This window comes from Neoarius graeffei, chromosome 24 (assembly GCF_027579695.1).
Source record: "Neoarius graeffei isolate fNeoGra1 chromosome 24, fNeoGra1.pri, whole genome shotgun sequence".
NCBI lineage: Eukaryota > Metazoa > Chordata > Actinopteri > Siluriformes > Ariidae > Neoarius > Neoarius graeffei.
The window spans coordinates 30337961-30358250 of NC_083592.1; the positions used below are offsets into that span (position 1 = coordinate 30337961).

At 40.6% G+C, this 20290-nt stretch overlaps 1 protein-coding gene across 6 annotated transcripts in view; it reads left to right on the forward strand.

Moving 5' to 3' along the window:
• Nucleotides 1-20290, forward strand: part of apba1a (amyloid beta (A4) precursor protein-binding, family A, member 1a) — a 138272-nt gene that overhangs the window by 103029 nt on the left and 14953 nt on the right. For all 6 annotated transcript variants that reach the window (XM_060907019.1, XM_060907020.1, XM_060907018.1 and 3 more), the window contains 3 exons: nucleotides 13213-13323; nucleotides 14958-14997; nucleotides 15145-15290. In XM_060907019.1, the coding sequence (XP_060763002.1) occupies nucleotides 13213-13323; nucleotides 14958-14997; nucleotides 15145-15290 (297 nt within the window). The remainder of the gene's footprint in view (nucleotides 1-13212; nucleotides 13324-14957; nucleotides 14998-15144; nucleotides 15291-20290) is intronic.

Consider the following 20290-nt stretch of genomic DNA (forward strand, 5'->3'; position numbering starts at 1 on the left):
TTACTGCTGCTTATTTAAACACCGTTCTCAGACTCTGACTTTGCCAGAATGTCTCGTTTGCTTCTCTAGCCGTTTCTGTGCCTCTCTTGTGCTTCTCATGGTTTTTCTCTCTAGCGACTTTTTCTGGTTCATGGTTTCTTGCACTAAGGGTCTTTTCTTGTTCATGGTTTTTTGCACCAGCGTTTTTGTCTTTGCCTGTCTCATGTTTTTGTCAAGTTGTTTGTCTCATATTGTCCGGAATATTTTTGCCATTTGTTTTTTGTCCTGTTTACCTTTTTGCCACGCCCTTTCTTCCCTGAATTAAATCATATTATTTATTGTATTACTGTCTGTGTTCTGCTCTTGGATCCTAACTTCACCACACCTCCATCAATCCTAACAGGTTGACCTTTCCGGTGACCTTGACCTTCACCTTGACCCAATTACCCCCAAAATTTAATCAGGTGGACCATTGCCCACCGACCTTGAAAATTTGAAGTCAATTGGTGCAACCGTCTAGACACTAGATTGTTAACAGACAAACAGACACACACAAACAAACAAACAAGGTCATGGTGCCAAAGGAAAGCCCATATGACTTCCTATATATTGATAATGATAAACATCTCTCTATCGCTAACCGTTTTCAAGTTATAATGGAAAATATGCTAATTTTAGCAATGACCTTGACCCCCCCCCCCCCCCCCCCAACGTTTGACCCCCAACCGCTAAGAAAACTATAAGAAATATGCTACATGACGGGGCATCAATGGAAGCAGAATTGAAAGATTAACATTTTGGAATTGGTTTGAAGTAAATATGATGAATGTGAAGGAAGATATTGTGTAAAAAAAAAAAAAAAAGATTTGCGACAGAAGGTTGCCAGCAAGAGTGAAAGGGAGGGGGGGGGGGGGGGGGGGGGGGGAGTGTACAAGACAGTAGTAAGAGCAGCAGTGGTGTATGGTTTGGAGACAGCGGCACTGACAAAAAGACAGGAGGCTGAACTGGAGTAAGTGGAGCTGAAGATGCTGAGATTTTCATTGGCAGTGACAAAGTTGGACAGGATTAGAAACAAGAATATTAGAGGGACAAGACATGTACGATGGCTTGTAGACAAAGTAAGAGAGGCAAGATTGAGATGGTTTGGACACGTAACAGAGGAGAGATCCAGGGTATGTTGGGAAAAGAATGCTGGAGGTGGAGTTGCTGGGTAGAAGGAAAAGAGGAAGGCCAAAGATGAGATTTATGGATGTGGTGAAGGAGGACATGAGGACTGTTTTGTGCTACAGAAAAAGATACAGAGGACAGGAGGAGATGGAGGGACATTATCTGCTGGGGTCTGAAAGAAGAAGAAGAACCTAATAAATATAATTATACTATATAGTTTTATCAGTCGGGGATTAGTATGCCAGGGCCTCCACCTTTGGCTGCCACCCAATCCACAATGCACCAGACCCTTAGGGCACCTCCTGCAGGTGGTGGGTCCACAAGAGAGTGGTTCCATGTTGCTCATTCGAGCTAGGCCTGGCCGGGCTCCACGGACATAGGCCTGGCCACCAGGTGCTCACCGACGAGCCCCTCCCCTAGGCCTGGCTCCAGGGTGGAGCCCCAATATCCCTGGTCTGGGCGAGGGCACTCAGATCCTTGCTGTTTCTCTCATAAGGGTCTTCAGAACCGCTCTTTGTCTGACCTCACATCTAGGACCTGTTTGCTTTGGGAGACTCTACCAAAGGCACATGCCTCCGACAACATAGCTTCTAGAATCACTGAGGCACTCGAACCCTTCCACAAGGAGGTGACGAATCAAAAGGAGTCAGTTGAGGTGGTTTGGGCACCTTGTTAGGATGCCCCCTGGATGCCTCCCAGGGGAGGTTCTCTGGGCATGCCCCACTGGGAGAACACGCTGGAGAGATTACATCTCTCAACTGGTCTGGGAACGTCTCTGTATTCTTCTGGAAGAGCTGGTGGAGATGGCTGGAGAGAGGGAAGTCTGGGCTGCTCTGCTTAGGCTGCTACCCTGCGACCCGGACCCGGATAAGTGGCAGAAAATGGATGGATGGATGTACTACTGTATATAGAATTAGTAACCTAATATCCAGATGCTATTTAACTTTTCTCCAGACTACTTCATGCTGAAGGGTATCAGATATCATCCTGTGTAGTCAATACAGTTGATATCCTTCTCTTCCCCCCCCATGCAGACATAATAATCATCAGCTGTGTATTTAGGGTAATCTGACTCGTTCTGTTTTTTCTGAACAAACCCGCCACATTGTGGCACTGAACAAACAGCAGCGTCTGGTGTGTGTAGCAATAGTATAAAGTAGATCCTGATACTTTGGTGAAGTACCAACATTTGTCTGAGTCTTGTACAGCACACACAGTTAATGCTTTTTGTGTGTTTTCAGAAAGGGTTGATATTTAGAAGAAATGATTTCATGGTCTAATTGAGCTCACTAGACTCACATTATCACACTGGCTGTGTTTGTATGGAAATATATCTGTCAGTCCAATTGAATTTTTTCTGACTGCAGATTTCAAATGAACCATTTTTGGATCTATGGAAGGTGCCATGTGTAAGAACGTGTGCAAAACGTTCACAAACTTAACCAAAATTATCAACAGAATGTGAAGAAATGACAGCTTTGAGGTTATGTCAGAGACATCTGTTTATGGTGTTGCAGAGATGGATACTGAAGCTTGCCTGCTAAGCAGCTAAACCAGCTAGCTCTGAGACAGGACGGAGTGTCCGTCTCATAATACTGTACCACTTTGTTCTTCAAGAGGTGATGGTGAGTCACTGTAGCATCCAGTCTGCCCTCCGTCCAAGCTGAGAGGATGAAGTCATGCACGTGACATCAGCATACACGGAAGTCACTGTGCGGTTCAACCCACCGAGTGGCAGAGTTAGCTTTCAGACACGAATACACAAAAAACACAGAACCACATCTAAAATGGGAAAGAGCTGTTTTGCGATTGACTGTTGTATAAATAAACTGAACAAGAAATCCGAGATCTGTCTTTACAGATTCCAGAAAGTTAAGAGAAAAGATGATTTGTTGCTCCGATTCACAGAACCAACCGGAATCCCAGCACCAAAACGTGGATTAGCAGTTACCTTTTTATGTTGGGTATGTTGGATTTTTGGAGAAGGGAAAAAAAAAAGGGACCCTACCGGGAGAAACGGAGTCACAGTGCCGAATAATGATAGTTGGACAAAATAAAGGTTCTTGTTTTATTTGCTGTGAATTCATGTTTGTCGCACAGAGAAACAGCTAGAGCGGCAGCTACTATTATCTACACCTTAACGATCTTTTGGCTATTGCAAAAGTAGAAAAGACTTTCAATATGTGAATTGTGCATGAATAGTTACTCAAACTTCCACTGGGGAAAAAAAAAAAAAAAAAAGAGTTGACTCCTGATTACTTAGCATATCAGATCACGTGACACTGTTCCACAATTAACACCCAGCATGATTATTTATTTAAAAAATCATTGGTATGTGGTATTAAGTTAACAAAACATAGTTTTTATTTAAAATTTGTTTTACATAGACTTATATTTAGTACAAAATATATTTTATATAAATTTATGGGGGCGGCACGGTGGTGTAGTGGTTAGCGCTGTCGCCTCACAGTAAGAAGGTCTGGGTTCGAGCCCCGTGGCCTCCGAGGGCCTTTCTGTGCGGAGTTTGCATGTTCTCCCCGTGTCCGTGTGGGTTTCCTCCGGGTGCTCCGGTTTCTCCCACAGTCCAAAGACATGCAGGTTAGGTTAACTGGTGACTCTAAATTGACTGTAGGTGTGAATGTGAGTGTGAATGTGAGTGTGAATGGTTGTCTGTGTCTATGTGTCGGCCCTGTGATGACCTGGCGACTTGTCCAGGGTGTACCCCGCCTTTCGCCCGTAGTCAGCTGGGATAGGCTCCAGCTTGCCCGCGACCCTGTAGAACAGGATAAAGCGGCTAGAGATAATGAGATGAGATAAATTTATTGATGTCGGTGTTTACGTAAATGAGGAAGTAATTCTAATGTTTGTAAACAAATAAACTGATAATGTTTGACCTGCGTCAGAAAATCTTTTTGTTCCACTTTCTACTCACTTTCTAAGTATTTTCGTAGATCACATTTTGTTAATCATTCATTGTTGTTTGTATTAATTTCTAGTTTTGTAGTTTACCAGTAAATATCAACAGGCACTTGACATTGTAACCGCATGAAAATCCAGGTCAAAGGTCACATGTCATTCCTCGAACCAAAATATAAAATGTCTACTGATATTGTAATATGTGGTAGATATTTACAACAAACTGCAAAAAAAAAAAATCTGAATGGAATAGAAAAATGGGGCGGCACGGTGGTGTAGTGGTTAGCGCTGTCGCCTCACAGCAAGAAGGTCCGGGTTCGAGCCCCGTGGCCGGCGAGGGCCTTTCTGTGCGGAGTTTGCATGTTCTCCCCGTGTCTGCGTGGGTTTCCTCTGGGTGCTCCGGTTTCCCCCACAGTCCAAAGACATGCAGGTTAGGTTAACTGGTGACTCTAAATTGACCGTAGGTGTGAATGTGAGTGTGAATGGTTGTCTGTGTCTATGTGTCAGCCCTGTGATGATCTGGCGACTTGTCCAGGGTGTACCCCGCCTTTCGCCCATAGTCAGCTGGGATAGGCTCCAGCTCGCCTGCGACCCTGTAGAACAGGATAAAGCGGCTAGAGATAATGAGATGAGATGAGAATAGAAAAATCTGAATATTTCAAGCATGTAATTTTTTTTAATATGCTAGGAATTTAATTCTGCTCTAATTCTATTTATTGCAATGGATGCCAAATACTCTATAAACATTCCATTCTGTTATGAATCAGAAAAAAATAATTATAAATCACAGCACTTTTTTTTTTTTTAAGTACTTCATCTGCTTCAACAAAGTTATACAAAGATCGATCCATAACAGTTGTAAATGTCACTTAATTCCACAGGGTGTCGATAATGGTGGACACCGGTGAAAGTGATTCAAGAAAGCATACCTGATTAAAAAATATATATTTTTTTTTAACTATACAGGGTTAGTCAAAATTATGTTAAAACTTAAAATGGTAGAAACCATTTCCATTAGTGTTAACATAATTTTGACAAACCCCATATTTCTGCATTGTAGGAAAGTTGGATAAAACTACAGTGAAGCTTTTCTAAGACGTGACTCAAACGCGCGTTTAGATACAAAATGGTGACTGTCAAATGAAAGAGTAAGAAACAAAGTAGGTTTCGACAAGGGGATCATGAAATATCGGTCAGTCTGATAAGTAAAAACATGTCCATGGTCTTTCTACCATGCTTACCTGCGATAATAATGTCGGGGTTTTCCTCAAATTGCTGATCGTGCTAAAAAAATTCCATCTCGGTAACGAGCTGCGTCATTAGATGACAAGATCAAAGGGTGAGGGGGGGGTCTTCTGGTTGATTAATTAACTAATAATAACTACTGTAACTGAAACTCATCTTTTGTAAAAAAAAAATTATTGGTTAATCTGAAAAGGTGTCGATAATTATGGACTGTCGATAATTGTAGCTGCCGCTCTAGTGCCATTGGAAAGGGTACGTCCTACTGTTTGTTAATATGCAATACATTGTGAAGTGATGGGGATTTTGTGACTTATTCAACCGAGAAACACGAGTATGAAAATGAGTAAAGAGAGTACTTTGTAGACATTTAATCTGCCTTCAAAACGTGGTTACTTCTGTATATACGAATACTATACAAACGTCACTAGCATCTTTACAAAGCTCCTGTTTTTCTCTGTCTTGTGATGTTTCTCATATTTATGCAGTGACAAGTTCATGAGTCTTTCCCCTGATATTAATTAGTAGTTGTGGGGTTCCTTTTTTTTTTTTTTTGGGATAACTGGTGATTGTAAAGTTAAACTTGCCTGAGTAAAATGTAGTCAAATTGAAGAAAATTTTACTCTACACCAGATATCATTTGGTCCCTCTCGAAAAAAAAGTTACTCTTTTGATACAGCCGTTTCTCCAGAGTCAATTCTCCTCAATTCAGTGTTAAAGGTCCCATGGCATGAAATTTTCACTTTCTGAGGTTTTTTAACGTTAAAATGAGCTCCTCTGACCTTCTTAAGTCACCCCAGTGGCTATAAATTTCATAATGTGTAAACCAAACTATGCCCAACATTTGAGAATGGCGCGTCAAAACGGCGCGTTGATAAGCTCTTCCCTTTACTACGTCAGCAAGGGAGATGATCCCCACGCCCCCCCTCTGGATTCCCACCCACTGTATGGATTGCCCCGCCCAGTTGTAGTGATGAGACCATAGAGGACACAACAACATGGCATCACCTAAGCGAGCGAAACATGGAAATTGCGCTGTACATGGATGTGACAACACAGAAAAGAGTCTGTTTTTACTGCCGACGGGAGAGCCCCTGAAGACGCAGTGGCTTAATTTTATTTACTCCAATAATACGCCGTCGAGTCTACCTAAGACGGTGTATGTTTGTCGGAAGCATTTTCCTGAGGAATGTTTCCACAACTTGGGACAGTACAGGGCAGGTTTTGCACATCAACTGTCACTGAAGCCTGGGTCCGTACCAAGCATCCCTGCCGCATCAGCCACAAACACCGAACAAGTAAGTGTATAACTGGTCGTTTTGCCGTGTTTTAAAATCGGTGCGTTAGCCTAGCAATGGCTACATTAGCTGTGCAGCTAACCGCTTCCTGCAGTTAGCCAGGTAATCTGCGCTACAAAACTAAAGAGCATGCAGCATGCTCTGTTAAACTGAGTTTAGTCTGGAAATTGACTGTAACTTATGAGCTTATGTTTGACTATTGCTCCGCAATGCATGTCTTCTGTTGGATAAGCGCTATGTGGCTGTAGTTGCTGCTTCTATCCTCTTTGGTTATGGAGTGCGTGTTCAAGCGTAGGGTATTATACGTTCGTAAACTACCACTCCGAACACTCTCACTCTCTGTTCTCTGTGTCACGTTGAGTTTACGAAAGGAGTCCGAGGGAGAACGGGGTTTTGTCTTAGCAGCGTGGCTACAGGCGCTGATAGCAGCGAGTATGTGTGCGCGCAGCTTGGTCAAGCCCCTCCCCCTCCCCCCATGGCCCGCCCCCACCCTCTACCCTTCCCCGCCTCCTGCTTCTCATTAGCAAAACGACGCACTGGGAAAAGCGCTGAAATGGGGCTTTCTCCCAGGAGGCTATATTTACGTGCTGAGGGTTCATTTCGAGAAAGGCTGCGGATATAACATCCGGAAGCCTCCACGAGCCCGTTTAAAGCATCAACAAACCACCATGCCATGGGACCTTTAATAGTTTACTCTTTGTGGTGGGATTTGACCCCATTCAGTGTGTCTTGAAATTAAATCTTGTACTATTTTACTCAGTTCAGAGCCATAACCAACTCTGTTACACAATTACTCTGTAATTTTGCTCCGACTCCAAATTTTACTCTCGAAACTCAAAATGGAGCAAAATTAACTATTTTTGAGGAAAATACTTTTAACTACGGAAAAATTGTTCAGTCATTTTTCCTGTGTAGTGGATCAACTAAAAAATAACTTTATGCTATATTCAGTGAGTGATAGTTCTGTGAGATTGGTGGTAGTGCATTTGGGGTGAAGGAGAGGAGCGATTGTGCATCTTCTTGTATCTTACAACACAGCTGGACAGCCCAACTTTGTTGATATACTGCCCCCTATTTGTTTGGAGTGTGGCATATGAATTCAACAGATGGCCAAATCTTACACATTGTACCGGTACCTTTAATTACAGTGTTACCAAAACTTGTGTTCTCTCCTCGAGGAAAACGCGTAGCTAGCATTAGTTCAGCAATATCTTATTGTTAATTCAATCCCCATCTTCCATCTCCTCCTGTTCCTTGAAGTCTTCAGTGATGTCAGTCTTTGGGTGGTGTGTAAAACAAACCTCAAATGTCCCTCATTCAAAATATTACTTGGATGTCCAGTCCAATGGTCAAAAAGAGCAGCCCGGTTTGAACACACAATGGGGTATTAAAGTAAAATAATCAATGGCAGATTGGTATACAGTCTGAAACGACCCAAAATGTTTTATTCTTCTTATAAAATGGCAATTTGGCATTGATTTACTTCTTTTAGTAATTAAAAAGCTTGCTTCTAAGGTCCACAATATGTGACTTCCTGTTCCTGTTACAGCAGCTATAAACAGTTGTTCCTCCATCAGCTTTTTTTTTTTTCCTAGCTCATGACGATTATAAGAAACAATGCAGCTTGTCTTGTTATTGAAAAGCAGGTCCTCTGTCATAAAGACTCTCCTTTGGTGGGGAATGTACTTACTGACCGTTACAAAGCACTGACACTCAAGACTAAGTATATAAGTCTTTTTTTAATCAGTTTATTATTAAGAATAACATTCCTCAATGTAAAATTGCAAAGGATTTGGGAATCATCATCTATGGTACATAATATTATTAAAAGATTCAGAGAATCTGGAGAAATCTCTGTATGCAAGAGACAAGGCTGAAAACTGACATTGGATGCCTGTGATCTTCAGGCCCTCAGGTGACACTGCATTAAAAGCAGACATGTTTCTGTAGTGGAAATCACTGTATGGGCTCAGGAACACTTCAGAAAACCATCGTCTGTGAAAACAGTTCATTACTGCATCCGCAAATGCAAGTTAAAACCAGACATAAACAATATCCAGAAACACCGCCACCTTCTCTGGGCCCGAGCTCTTTTACGATGGACTGAGGCGAAGTGGAAAATTGTCCCGAGGTCTGACGGATCAAAATTAGAAATTCTTTTTTAGAAATCATAGACACCATGTCCTCCAGGCTAAAGAGGAGAGGGACCATCCAGCTTGTTATCAGTGCACAGTTCAAAAGCCAGCATCTGTGATGGTATGAGGGTGCATTAGTGCACATGACATGGGTAGCTTGTACATCTGGGAAGGCATCATTAATGCTGAATGATATATACACGTTTCAGAGCAACATACTGCCATCCAGACAAAATATTTTTCAGCGAAGGCCTTCCTTCTTTCAGCAAGACAATGCCGAACCGCTTTCTGCACATATTAAAACTGCATGGCTCTGTAGTAAAAGAGTCCAGGTGCTAAACTGGCCTGCCTACAGTCCAGATCTGTCTCCCATTTAAAACATTTGGTGCATTATGAAGTGCAAAATGCAACAAAGGAGACCCTGAACTGTTGAGCAACTGAAATTGTATATTGGGCAAGAATGGGACAACATTTCTCTTTCAAAACTACAGCAATTGGTCTCCTCAGTTCCCAAACGTTTACAGAGTGTTGTTAAAAGTAGAGGTGACGAACACAGTGGTAAACACGCCCCTGTCCCAACTTTTCTGAAACGTGTTGCTGACATCAGATTCAAAATGAGCATATATTTTTCAAAAAAACAATTTCTCAGTTTCAACATTTGATGTGTTGTCTTTGTACTATTTTCAATGAAATATAGGGTTTCCATGATTTGCAAATCATCGCATTCTGTTTTTATTTCCAGTTTACACAGCGTCCCAACTTTTTTGGAATTGGGGTTGTAGTTATATAAATTAATGTCACCTTAATTAATTAATTTTTAGGCTGTGAGAGAGCATGGTTACTGAGACAGAACTCAATATACAAACCCTGAAAATGTTTCAAGCAATTCATGTGGTGCCTCCAAGTTGTCCGTTGAATTTCGATCACAACTTCATTTATTCTTGCATGCGATGTGATGTCATTTACCCCTGTCAGTTCATCACAGCTCCTATTTTTGCCTTCTACAATATAATTTATTTAGTGCTGCTGAGCACACACAGAAGGAAACTGGGTGTAAATAATTCAGTGAGACTCATGTAACAAACACCAGAGAAGGAAAAAAATAGCTTTCTCCCATAATAAGCTCACATCAGCGCTAATCCTGGGTGAGCAAAGCACTTATTTATGCCACACATTGAATTTATGGAGCAGGATACAATGGGAGTCTGTTTTATGATTTTAGTATTCAAATGTGGTCAAGCTCACAGTGGAGTGCTGTGTTTATGGTCTTCATTTAACTCAAGTGATGGAGAAACAGGTTTTGAAATGACTAGCATGATGTAGCTGTTTCACTGGTAATCTTCCGACTGACGTGATGCCTACATCATACGTTGAGCTCGTAAATGTACTTATTGTACTCAGGGCTCGACGATATGATGATATAATATCGATGTTGTAATATCCAGAATTAGGACATTGTATTTTTGTCATATTGTCCACCTCTAACTGGAGGAGAGCTGTCTAATCAATTAGCTCTGTGCCATGTTATCAAAAAGGTTACAGTAGATTTGTGTAGAGCTTCAGTAGAAATGAGGTGCATGTTTGGTGTAGGGATGTAACAGGAGCTGAGTGCTCTCTCGTTCCAAGCCATAATAGATCCTGATCCGTGTCAGGGCTACACCAGAGTTACTCAGACTAACCAGACACTTGTGACGGTCACCTTCTATTTTTCTCTGTACAGGTTTTTTTTTTCATTTTCATTTCTTTATTTTTTTTAAGAACTACATACTTTTTTTTTCAAAGATGGAGAACTTTTGGATGTACCAGGAAGATGGGCACCAGGAAGATGAGGTCAGAGGGGGGTGTATTTCAGATTTCAAACTGTCAAATTGATGATGTGTGCTTGCGAGTTGTTCTGAAAGCATCTGTTTCTCCTGTTTTACTGTGTCATTCGATTCATTTGCCATGGTGCCTTAAGTAGAACTTATTCAGCATCAGTGTAACCACATTACAGTCCTCCAGAAATAGAATTACGGGAGATGATCCATGATGCTTAGATGTTAATCTTCTCTCTTGTTGATACTGGAGTGAGTCAGTGAGAGGGGTGGGGTTTTTTCCGGGTTTTTTTTTTCTTTCCCCTTCTCTCCAGATCTCCATGTGAGACTGGATGGTGATACCTGTGAGGTTATACGTACTGTATTAGTAACTGCTGCTTTTGGCCTGATGGACAGTGTATGGCTGAAACACACTTTCTTTCACTCAAAAAAAAACAAAAAAACATTTAAATCGGAGGTTTCAGGTGCAAATGCTTGTCACTAGGGTGTTGTGTTTTTTTTTTTTTTAAAGAGTATGAGATTTCTGTGTGTTCAGTACTGTTAGTACCATCCTGCTGCTAGTGTTTTTTTCCCCTACTATACCCAGTCTTTAATATCCAGTGCGATAATCTAACCCTGTGTCCAAAATCGCTCCCTACTCACTATATAGGGCACTATATAGTAAGGACGCCATTTTGTAGCACTGTCCGAAATGATAGTGAGGATTATTGCACCCTATATAGTGCACTCAGAGTATCCCACAATGCATCACGAAAAGTAGTGTACAACCGATGATCAGTAACCAAGCAATATATCCCATCATGCATTGCATTGCTTTCACGCTGAAAGAAATTAAATTAAAAGTCTCAAATTTGATTTAATAAAAGGCAGCGGCAAAGAAGAAAGTATTCAGGCTTGATTTAAAAGAACTGAAAGATGCAGGTACTTTGTATTGATTAATGTGGGAAATACCTCATCTCATCTCATTATCTCTAGCCGCTTTATCCTGTTCTACAGGGTCGCAGGCAAGCTGAAGCCTATCCCAGCTGACTACGGGTGAAAGGCGGGGTACACCCTGGACAAGTCGCCAGATCATCACAGGGCTGACACATAGACACAGACAACCATTCACACTCACATTCACACCTACGGTCAATTTAGAGTCACCAGTTAACCTAACCTGCATGTCTTTGGACTGTGGGGGAAACCGGAGCACCCGGAGGAAACCCATGCGGACACGGGGAGAACGTGCAAACTCCGCACAGAAAGGCCCTCGGCGGCCATGGGGCTTGAACCCGGACCTTCTTGCTGTGAGGCGACAGTGCTAACCACTACACCACCGTGCCGCCCGTGTGGGAAATATGCTCGGTATAATATGGATTTTTCACAAAAATACATGCATGTATTTATTATTTTGAAAACCCACCAGCCGACTGATCTGGCACGTTTTAATTGTGCAACAGTAATGATGTAAGTAACAGCATGACTGACTAATGTCCGAAAGCGTTTTTTCATTTTACCAATGAGCTCACTGTATAGTCCTCTATATAGTAATTCCCTATGTAGTGAGTAGGGAGTAGTGAATGAGTGAGCGAGTTCGGACACAGGGTAACACTCACTTGGTTGTTGGTGTAAGCGGTTTTGAATAACATGTTGCCGTCACTGTTTGTGTTTAATATCTAGTACAATTGTGTGGGTTGATATCCATCCTTGAAATGAATAAAATTCTTATTTTTCTCAGTCAATAAGAGTGACGTGTTAGTGACATGCTTTTCATGTTTCATCAGTATTACATAATATGATCCATTTCATCTATTTCTTAAAAGTCGATAAAACATGTAGGAGCGTTCAAGTGTTATCATGGAACAAAATATATAACCTCATCGCAATGTGAAACATGAAAGCCGATAGCATGCGAGATATACGCAGTACCAGTCAAAAGTTTGGACACACCTTCTTATTCAATGTTTTTTCTTTATTTTTATGAATTAAAAGTCACTTCAAGTCTTAAAGTAATGACGGATGTCATTTCTCTTTACTTAGCTGATCGGTTCTTGACAGTTGTGGTGTGGAATAAGGCTATTTACTGTATTTTTATTATTTACTATTTGATTTCAAATGCATGAAGGCAAAAAATTGCACTAATTAACTTTTAACGAGGCACAGCTGTTAATTGAAAAGCATTCCAGGTGACTCCCTCATGAAGCTGGTTAAGATAACATCAATAGCGTGCAAAAGCGTCATCAAGGTAAACGCTGGCTACTTTGAAAAATCTGAAATATGAAACTTTTTTTTTTTTACACTTTAACACATAATTCCATATATGTTCCATATGTTATGTCATAGTTTTAATGTCTTCACTATTGATCTACAGTGTAGAAAATGGTCAAAATGCAGAACGACCTATGAATGAGTAGGGGTGTACAAACTTTTGACTGGTGAAATTGAGATGTACACATATCTCAATTTAAGTGTGTGTGTTAGTTTTGGACTGTACTGTATTTTTATTTAAGTCTAATTCTTTAATCCCATGACATTTATCCATATAACAAAATGCTTATTTTCTGTTATTTTTACTAACTGTATTCTGTACATACAGCTACTTGCCTGTCCCTTTATAAGTGTTTGTTTTGTCCTGTTTAATCCTGACGAATCATATTAATGATGATCTTCTTTTTCAAGTCTCCAGGCCCAGCCTCCACCTCTCCACAGGGGGCGGAGTCTTCCAGCAGCAACCTGCTGCAGCATGAGGGGAGTGAAAACTTTGAGTCCCCATCTCCTGCTGGCAAAGAGGTAGGAGTTCAGTATGTGACTTCAGCAACAGAATTGTGTGTGTGTGTGTGTGTGTGTGTGTGTGTGTCTCACAGGGAGAGGGAAGTAAGTATAATATTGTCATAATTTAAAAGAATACTCCAGCATTTCCCACCTTTCCTCTGTCTACTGCATCTGTAATATATGTGCATTTACCACAGCCAAGAATTCCAACAAGGGTTCCTGAGTGGCACAACAGAAAACCGTTCACGATTGCGCCGTCATCAGAAGATGATGGTCAAGTGTCCAAATGAGCAGAATTGCCCTTGGTCTCTGGGTGGGAGGGATGGCATAGTCTCTCTTCCCCCTAATCACAGCGAGACTAGTCAGTCATTGGCACGTGTGAGCTCATGTATGAGGAAGAGGGCAGATAGCGCTTTCCTCAGAGTGTGTTGCACTGCGCTGTGATCCTGGATAAGCAGCAGTTTGAAAACATGTGGTTGGCTGGCTTCACATGTCTCAGGGGAAACATATGTTGGCTCTTGCTTTCCCCACAGCTGGTTGCTGTTGTGTGATGGGGGAGAACTGGCTGGTGGACGGGAATTGGCCAAGATCAAATTGAAGAGAAAATGGGGTTTAAAAAAAATCCCAATACGTTTCCCTGTACTGAGAATAAAACAAAAAATGGTTTGAAAACGTCAGTAAATGTTGCATATGACTCAACTAGTCAAACATTCATGTTAGATTTGAATAAAAGAATGAGATGGATATGAAAAATGTCTTAGAAAAGCTTCACTGAAGTTTTATCCAACTTTCCTACAATGCAGAAATACGGGGTTTGTCAAAATTATGTTAACACTAATGGAACTGGTTTCTACCATTTTAAGTTTTAACATAATTTTGACTAACCCTCATCTCATCTCCTCTCATTATCTCTAGCCGCTTTATCCTGTTCTACAGGGTCGCAGGCAAGCTGGAGCCTATCCCAGCTGACTACGGGCGAAAGGCGGGGTACACCCTGGACAAGTCGCCAGGTCATCACAGGGCCGACACATAGACACAGACAACAATTCACACTCACATTCACACCTACGGTCAATTTAGAGTCACCAGTTAACCTAACCTGCATGTCTTTGGACTGTGGGGGAAACTGGAGCACCCGGAGGAAACCCACGCGGACACGGGGAGAACATGCAAACTCCGCACAGAAAGGCCCTCGCCGGCCACGGGGCTCGAACCCGGACCTTCTTGCTGTGAGGCGACAGCGCTAACCACTACACCACCGTGCCGCCTTGACTAACCCTGTATAGTTAAAAATACAGGAGATATATATATTTTATCAGGTACGCTTTCTCTAATTTTTTTTTCCCACTGAGGTGATGAATTATTCAGATTTAGAGCTTCACTTAGAAATAAAATTCCTGGAAAGATTCTACAACTTTTTTTTTTTTACATAAATGTGTATTGACTGCCACAAGAAACACCCTTAGACCTTACTTTTCTGTTCTCTTTTGAGTAAAAGTCACTCAGTCACACATATAGTAAAGATGCTGTGGATAAAGATTAAATTGTAAAATGTAAGAGTATTCAGTTAAATGTTTTTAAAAGAGAGAAATTTATGTGTCAGTTCCTGCATACTGGTTTTTAGTTGCTGTTTTTTGTTCTTGAAATGACAGTCGAGGAGGAGCATTGCTTCATTCCCAACATATGTGGAAGGTGAGTTTGGCCATAAATCCAAACACAAACTGATCTAAAACAAGCACCTCTACCATGATAATTACATCATTACACTTTTTCATCTATCCATGTATGTAGTTCTTCTTTTTGACTCACTCTGCGAATCTTCCTTGTCTTGTGTCTCAGTTCCAGGCCCGTGCGACCCAGAGGATCTCATCGATGGCATCATTTTTGCGGCAAATTATCTGGGCTCAACTCAGCTGCTGTCAGATAAGACACCGTCGAAGAACGTGCGCATGATGCAGGCTCAGGAGGCCGTCAGTCGCATCAAGGTGAACAGAAAGCGTCTCTGTCCTGAGTGAAACCCTGAGTGAAAAAGCTGCATGAACTTGCGTGTACTTCAACTCTTTCTCGTCTCATTTCTGCAAAACACCATAACAAAATCCTCACGATAAAGGAAGTAGAAATAAAGAAATTTCAGGATAGCACTTTGAGGACAAGTGAAGCGAGCCGACTATGGCTTTTTCTCTTTAATAAGACATATTAAATAATAAATATTGCATAATGTGATGCCTCGAGTATTTTAGAAGGCAGCTGATACAGTGTATGTTTGAGAATAGAAAATCATACAAACACTGTTGGTTGTCAGGAGTAATACTGTATATTTACACCTTTGTGCTTGTTCGGGTATTTTTCACTGTTATTTTTGTACGTGGACCTACAGTGCCTTGCAAAAGTATTCATCCCCCTTGGTGTTTGTCCTGTTTTGTCGCATTACAAGCTGCAATTGAAATGGATTTTTGGGGGGATTAGCACCATTTGATTTACACAACATGCCTACCACTTTAAAGTACAATTTTTTTTTTTTTTTTTAATTGTGGTCACAAACAATAATTAAGATGAAAAAACAGAAATCTGGAGTGTGCATAGGCGTTCGTCCCAGTCTCAAACCTCTGGCTGACTCAAACAGGTTTTCCTCCAGAATTACCCTGTATTTAGTGCCATCCATCTTTCCTTCAGTCCTGACCAGCTTTCCTGTCCCTGCAGATGAAAAACATCCCCACAGCATGATGCTGCCACCACCATGCTTGACTGTAGGAATGGTGTTCTCAGGCTGTTGGGTTTGCGCCATACATTGCATTTCCCATGATAGCCAAAAAGTTCAATTTTTGTCTCATTTGACCAGAGAATCTTCTTCCATGTGTTTGGGGAGTCTGCCACATGCTGTTGGGCAAACTCCAAACGTGTTTTCTTAAGCAATGGCTTTTTTCTGGCCACTCTTCCATAAAACCCCACTCTGTGGAGTGTACAGCTTAAAGTGGTCCTATGGACAGATACTCCCATCTCCACTGTGGATCTTTGCAGCTCCTTCAGTGTTATCTTTGGTGTCTTTGTTGCATCTCTGATTAATGCCCTCCTTGCCCGGTCTGTGAGTTTTGGTGGGCGGCCTTCTCTTGTCAGGTTTGTAGTGGTGCCATATTCTTTCCATTTTGCTATAATGGATTTAATGGTGCTCCCTGGGATATTCAAAGTTTGGGATATTTTTTATAACCCAACCCTGATCTATACTTCTCCACAACTTTGTCTCTGACCTGTTTGGAGGCTCCTTGGTTTTCATGTTGCTTGCTTAGTAGTGTTGCAGAGTCAGGGTCCTTCCAGAACAGGTTGATTTACAGTATACAGACATCATGTGACAGATCATGTGACACTTTGATTGCACACAGGTGGATCTTAATCAACTAATTACGTGACTTATGAAGTGAATTGGTTGGAGCAGCTCTTATTTAGGGGTTTCATATGAAAGGGGGTGAATACTTATAGTATGCACACTCCAGATTTCTGTTTTTTCATCGTAATTATTGTTTGTGTCACAATAAAACAACAATGTGCATCTTTAAAGTGGTAGGCATGTTGTGTAAATCAAATGGTGCTAACCCCCCCAAAATCCATTTCAATTCCAGCTTGTAATGCGACAAAACAGGACAAACACCAAGGGGGATGAATACTTTTGCAAGGCACTGTATACTGAAGAGTTAGAAGGTGCAAAAATATTAGAGCAAATTATGAGTTACTTTTAAATCTCACTTAGAAAAATCACATTTGCACTAAACTAACACGAGAGCTTTTTAATCGTTTGTGATTCTGTGCGCGTGTAAGCCTGACGCACTGATGTGGAATAGTAATGAGGTTGTACATCCCAAAGGACTGCAGACTTTTGCCACCTTCCCCCTTTTCATCCCCCTGTAGCATAAAGCATTTAGTCCTTCAGTCAGCTACATGACTCAGCATTTTCTTTCGTCAGCATCTTGGCATTTTTTTTTGTCCATTGTATAATATGCAGTAACCAGAACCTACTGCTCCAAAGCTCATCATCAGAGCATCTGTTTTATTCGAATTTATAATGCAAATGTAAAGTGAAGCCCAGTGACACCAACGGTGCTGTCAGGTTAATAAATTGGTGTCCGATATTGCTATTCAGACTGATGTGAAAGTGCAAAATGTCAGTGTGAAAATGTTGATGAGAATTTATAGCCAGTTTAAAAGTGGACGGCCTTTCGATATATATATATATATATATATATATATATATATATATTTTTTTTTTTTTAAATCGGTGAAACTTGGTTCCCTCTGAAAGTTGGTCATTGTGATATATATGCTTATTTCGGTAATATAAAAAAAAAAAAACCCCAGGCCATTCTGTGGCTGGGAAGTTATTTAATTTGAGAGGATTCCTGAGCAAATAATGTGCATGAAATCGCTCGCTTCAAGCAGACAGAGGAAGTCCGTGTCTGCAGGTGCAGGTTTACCTTTGTCGTCTTCATCTTTTGGGTTTTACGGCAGCTGGCATCCAGTGTTGCATTACTGCCATCTACAGGTTTACCTTGACCGTGCACTGACAGTTACATCATTCTGTCTCTAAACGAACAGCTGATCACACCGAGGTGCTCGCTGACCGCCGATATTTATTAGTTTGGTCCTGCGTTTCCTTTCCTTCGCAACATAACGTCTTTTCTTCTCGCTTTCCGTTACTGTAGTCAGTCTTTCATGTTTCATTCGCACACTCACGTCCTCTATTTTTCTCTCCTGTTTCAAATTTGTATCCCACAATGCCTTGCGCTAATGGGGAAAGCCCACCATGTGATGTATGATGTAGTATCTTGTATCGCGTCATGGTGAAGCAGGAAAAAATAGCGGAGAATTTAGGGCCATGTGGCTCTAAATTAATTTGTTCTATTTAAAAAAAAAAACTAATAAAATTGGAAGTTTGTGATTCGATTTCAGTAGCTTTTAGTCCACTAAACAAAAATAATTGGTTGTTGGGGAGAATTCTTTTTATGACCTGCACTTGATAAATCTGAAAGGCAGTACAGCTTTCATATACAAAAACCAGACGCTTTGGAATAACAGTGAAAACCCGACTACGAGCTGCAGCGTGAACTTTCACTGTGTGAGGGACTCTGTCACTCAGCATCTCAGTGTTTTACTACATTTCACTGGTATGACTTTGTGAAAAATATTTTACACTAATTATGTAACAGATGGTTTTGAGTCAGATGGCTGCCTGAAACAGATGGTCTGCTTTGAGTTGATTTAATAGCAGCACAAGTTTTAATTCTGTATCAAAGATTTAAACCCAGTAGATCATCTTTACCGCCGTTATTAACTATTTAAAATAATATTAATGAAAACATATTAACATGCTTTACAATTTGGGAATGGTGGAAGTTGTGAATGCTGAATATAAGAATATGGTTACATTCTGGAGTGGATTAATTGCAATAAATTATTTTTAGAAAGTAGTAAATTATATAAACACTGTTAAAGCACACAGACGCACAAAGCCCCTTCAGTGGCTGGAGATCCTGATGGCAAGGGACTAAAATGGCTGTTTCAGATTTACAAGGATTTTTTTTTTCGTAACAAACATTTAAGTTTTTTTGCTAACTGAATCCAAAATATTTGTTTCATGTTTTTATATATATATATATTTTTTTTATTTTATTTTATTTTTTTTGGGATACACTCCTGTTTAGAAATCCATTATGTTAAACATGAAATTACATTAATAATATTTAGCAGACACTTTTATCCAGAGCAACGTACAACATACCTAGAGCAGCCTGAGGAGCAGTTGGGGGTTCGGTTCCTTGCTCAAGGGCGCTTCAGCCATTCCTGCTGGTCCAAGGAATTGAACTAGCAACCTTTTGGTCCCAAAGCTGCTTGTCTAACCATTAGGCCATGGCTTCCCATGGCCTAATGGTTAGAAAAATATTTGTGTGTGTATAAAAAAAAAAAATAAAAATGAAGTAGAAGGGCACTCGGTAGAGTGCATACCTCTGCCAAGCCACATGTTTTCATCATCAAACTCAAATCACTTGAATTAATAATACTATAATACTAAAACTGTACGCCAAATTTCATCAAAATCCGTTCATTACTTTTTGAGTTACATTGGGAACAAACAAAAAAAAATCCTGGCTCCATATACAGTACATATTTGGATTTGCATAAAAATCTTATCAGTTGTTCCTTGGCCCGTGGCTCACATTTCCTACAAATTTTATCAAAATCCGTTCACTACTTTTGAGTTACATTGGGAACAGACAAACGGAGGCGAAAACATAACCGTAATAAATAAAATAAATTAAAATGTATACAGCACCTTTTTTAAACTCAGGGTCACATTACAGAGTCTAATATTAAGCAAGCAACACATAAATAAACAATCATCACATGCAATCTAAAGCATGAGGCTGAACAAACAAATATATATTTTAAAGAGAAGTCAGAATAATTGTCTGGTTGTAACATTACTATAACGTTTCTCTCAGGTCAAAAATGACGTAAATCTAAAATCAAGTGCCATAAGTGTCCTGTTGACATTATTTCACTTTTATAAGAAACTCATTTGTGTTATTTGAGCTGAAACTGCAAACTGAAGTGGCAGATTTAAAATGCATCGTCCTAACAGAGCTGTGATCCTTGTTGGTATTTAACCTGGCTTACAGGAGGTGATGAATAATAAATGGCACCACACCCTGACGATCTCACAGCTCACATCGCTGTCGAAGCCCATCTGAACGCTGTTGAATTATTTCTCCACCAAAGTGCTGTGTGATGTTCCAGTTCTAAGTGGGCCAAGTCACTTATTTGTGTATCTGACACTTCCCTCAAGCATTACCTTTGACTAGTGACACAACTGTCCCATTTCGATTAAAAATTCTATTTAGGGATTGAATCTGATGTCAGGTTTTGATTTTTTTTTTTTGTCCCTGTTATCACAGTACGGCGAATCCTCCACTGTAACATTGCTGTCAGATCATGTTGG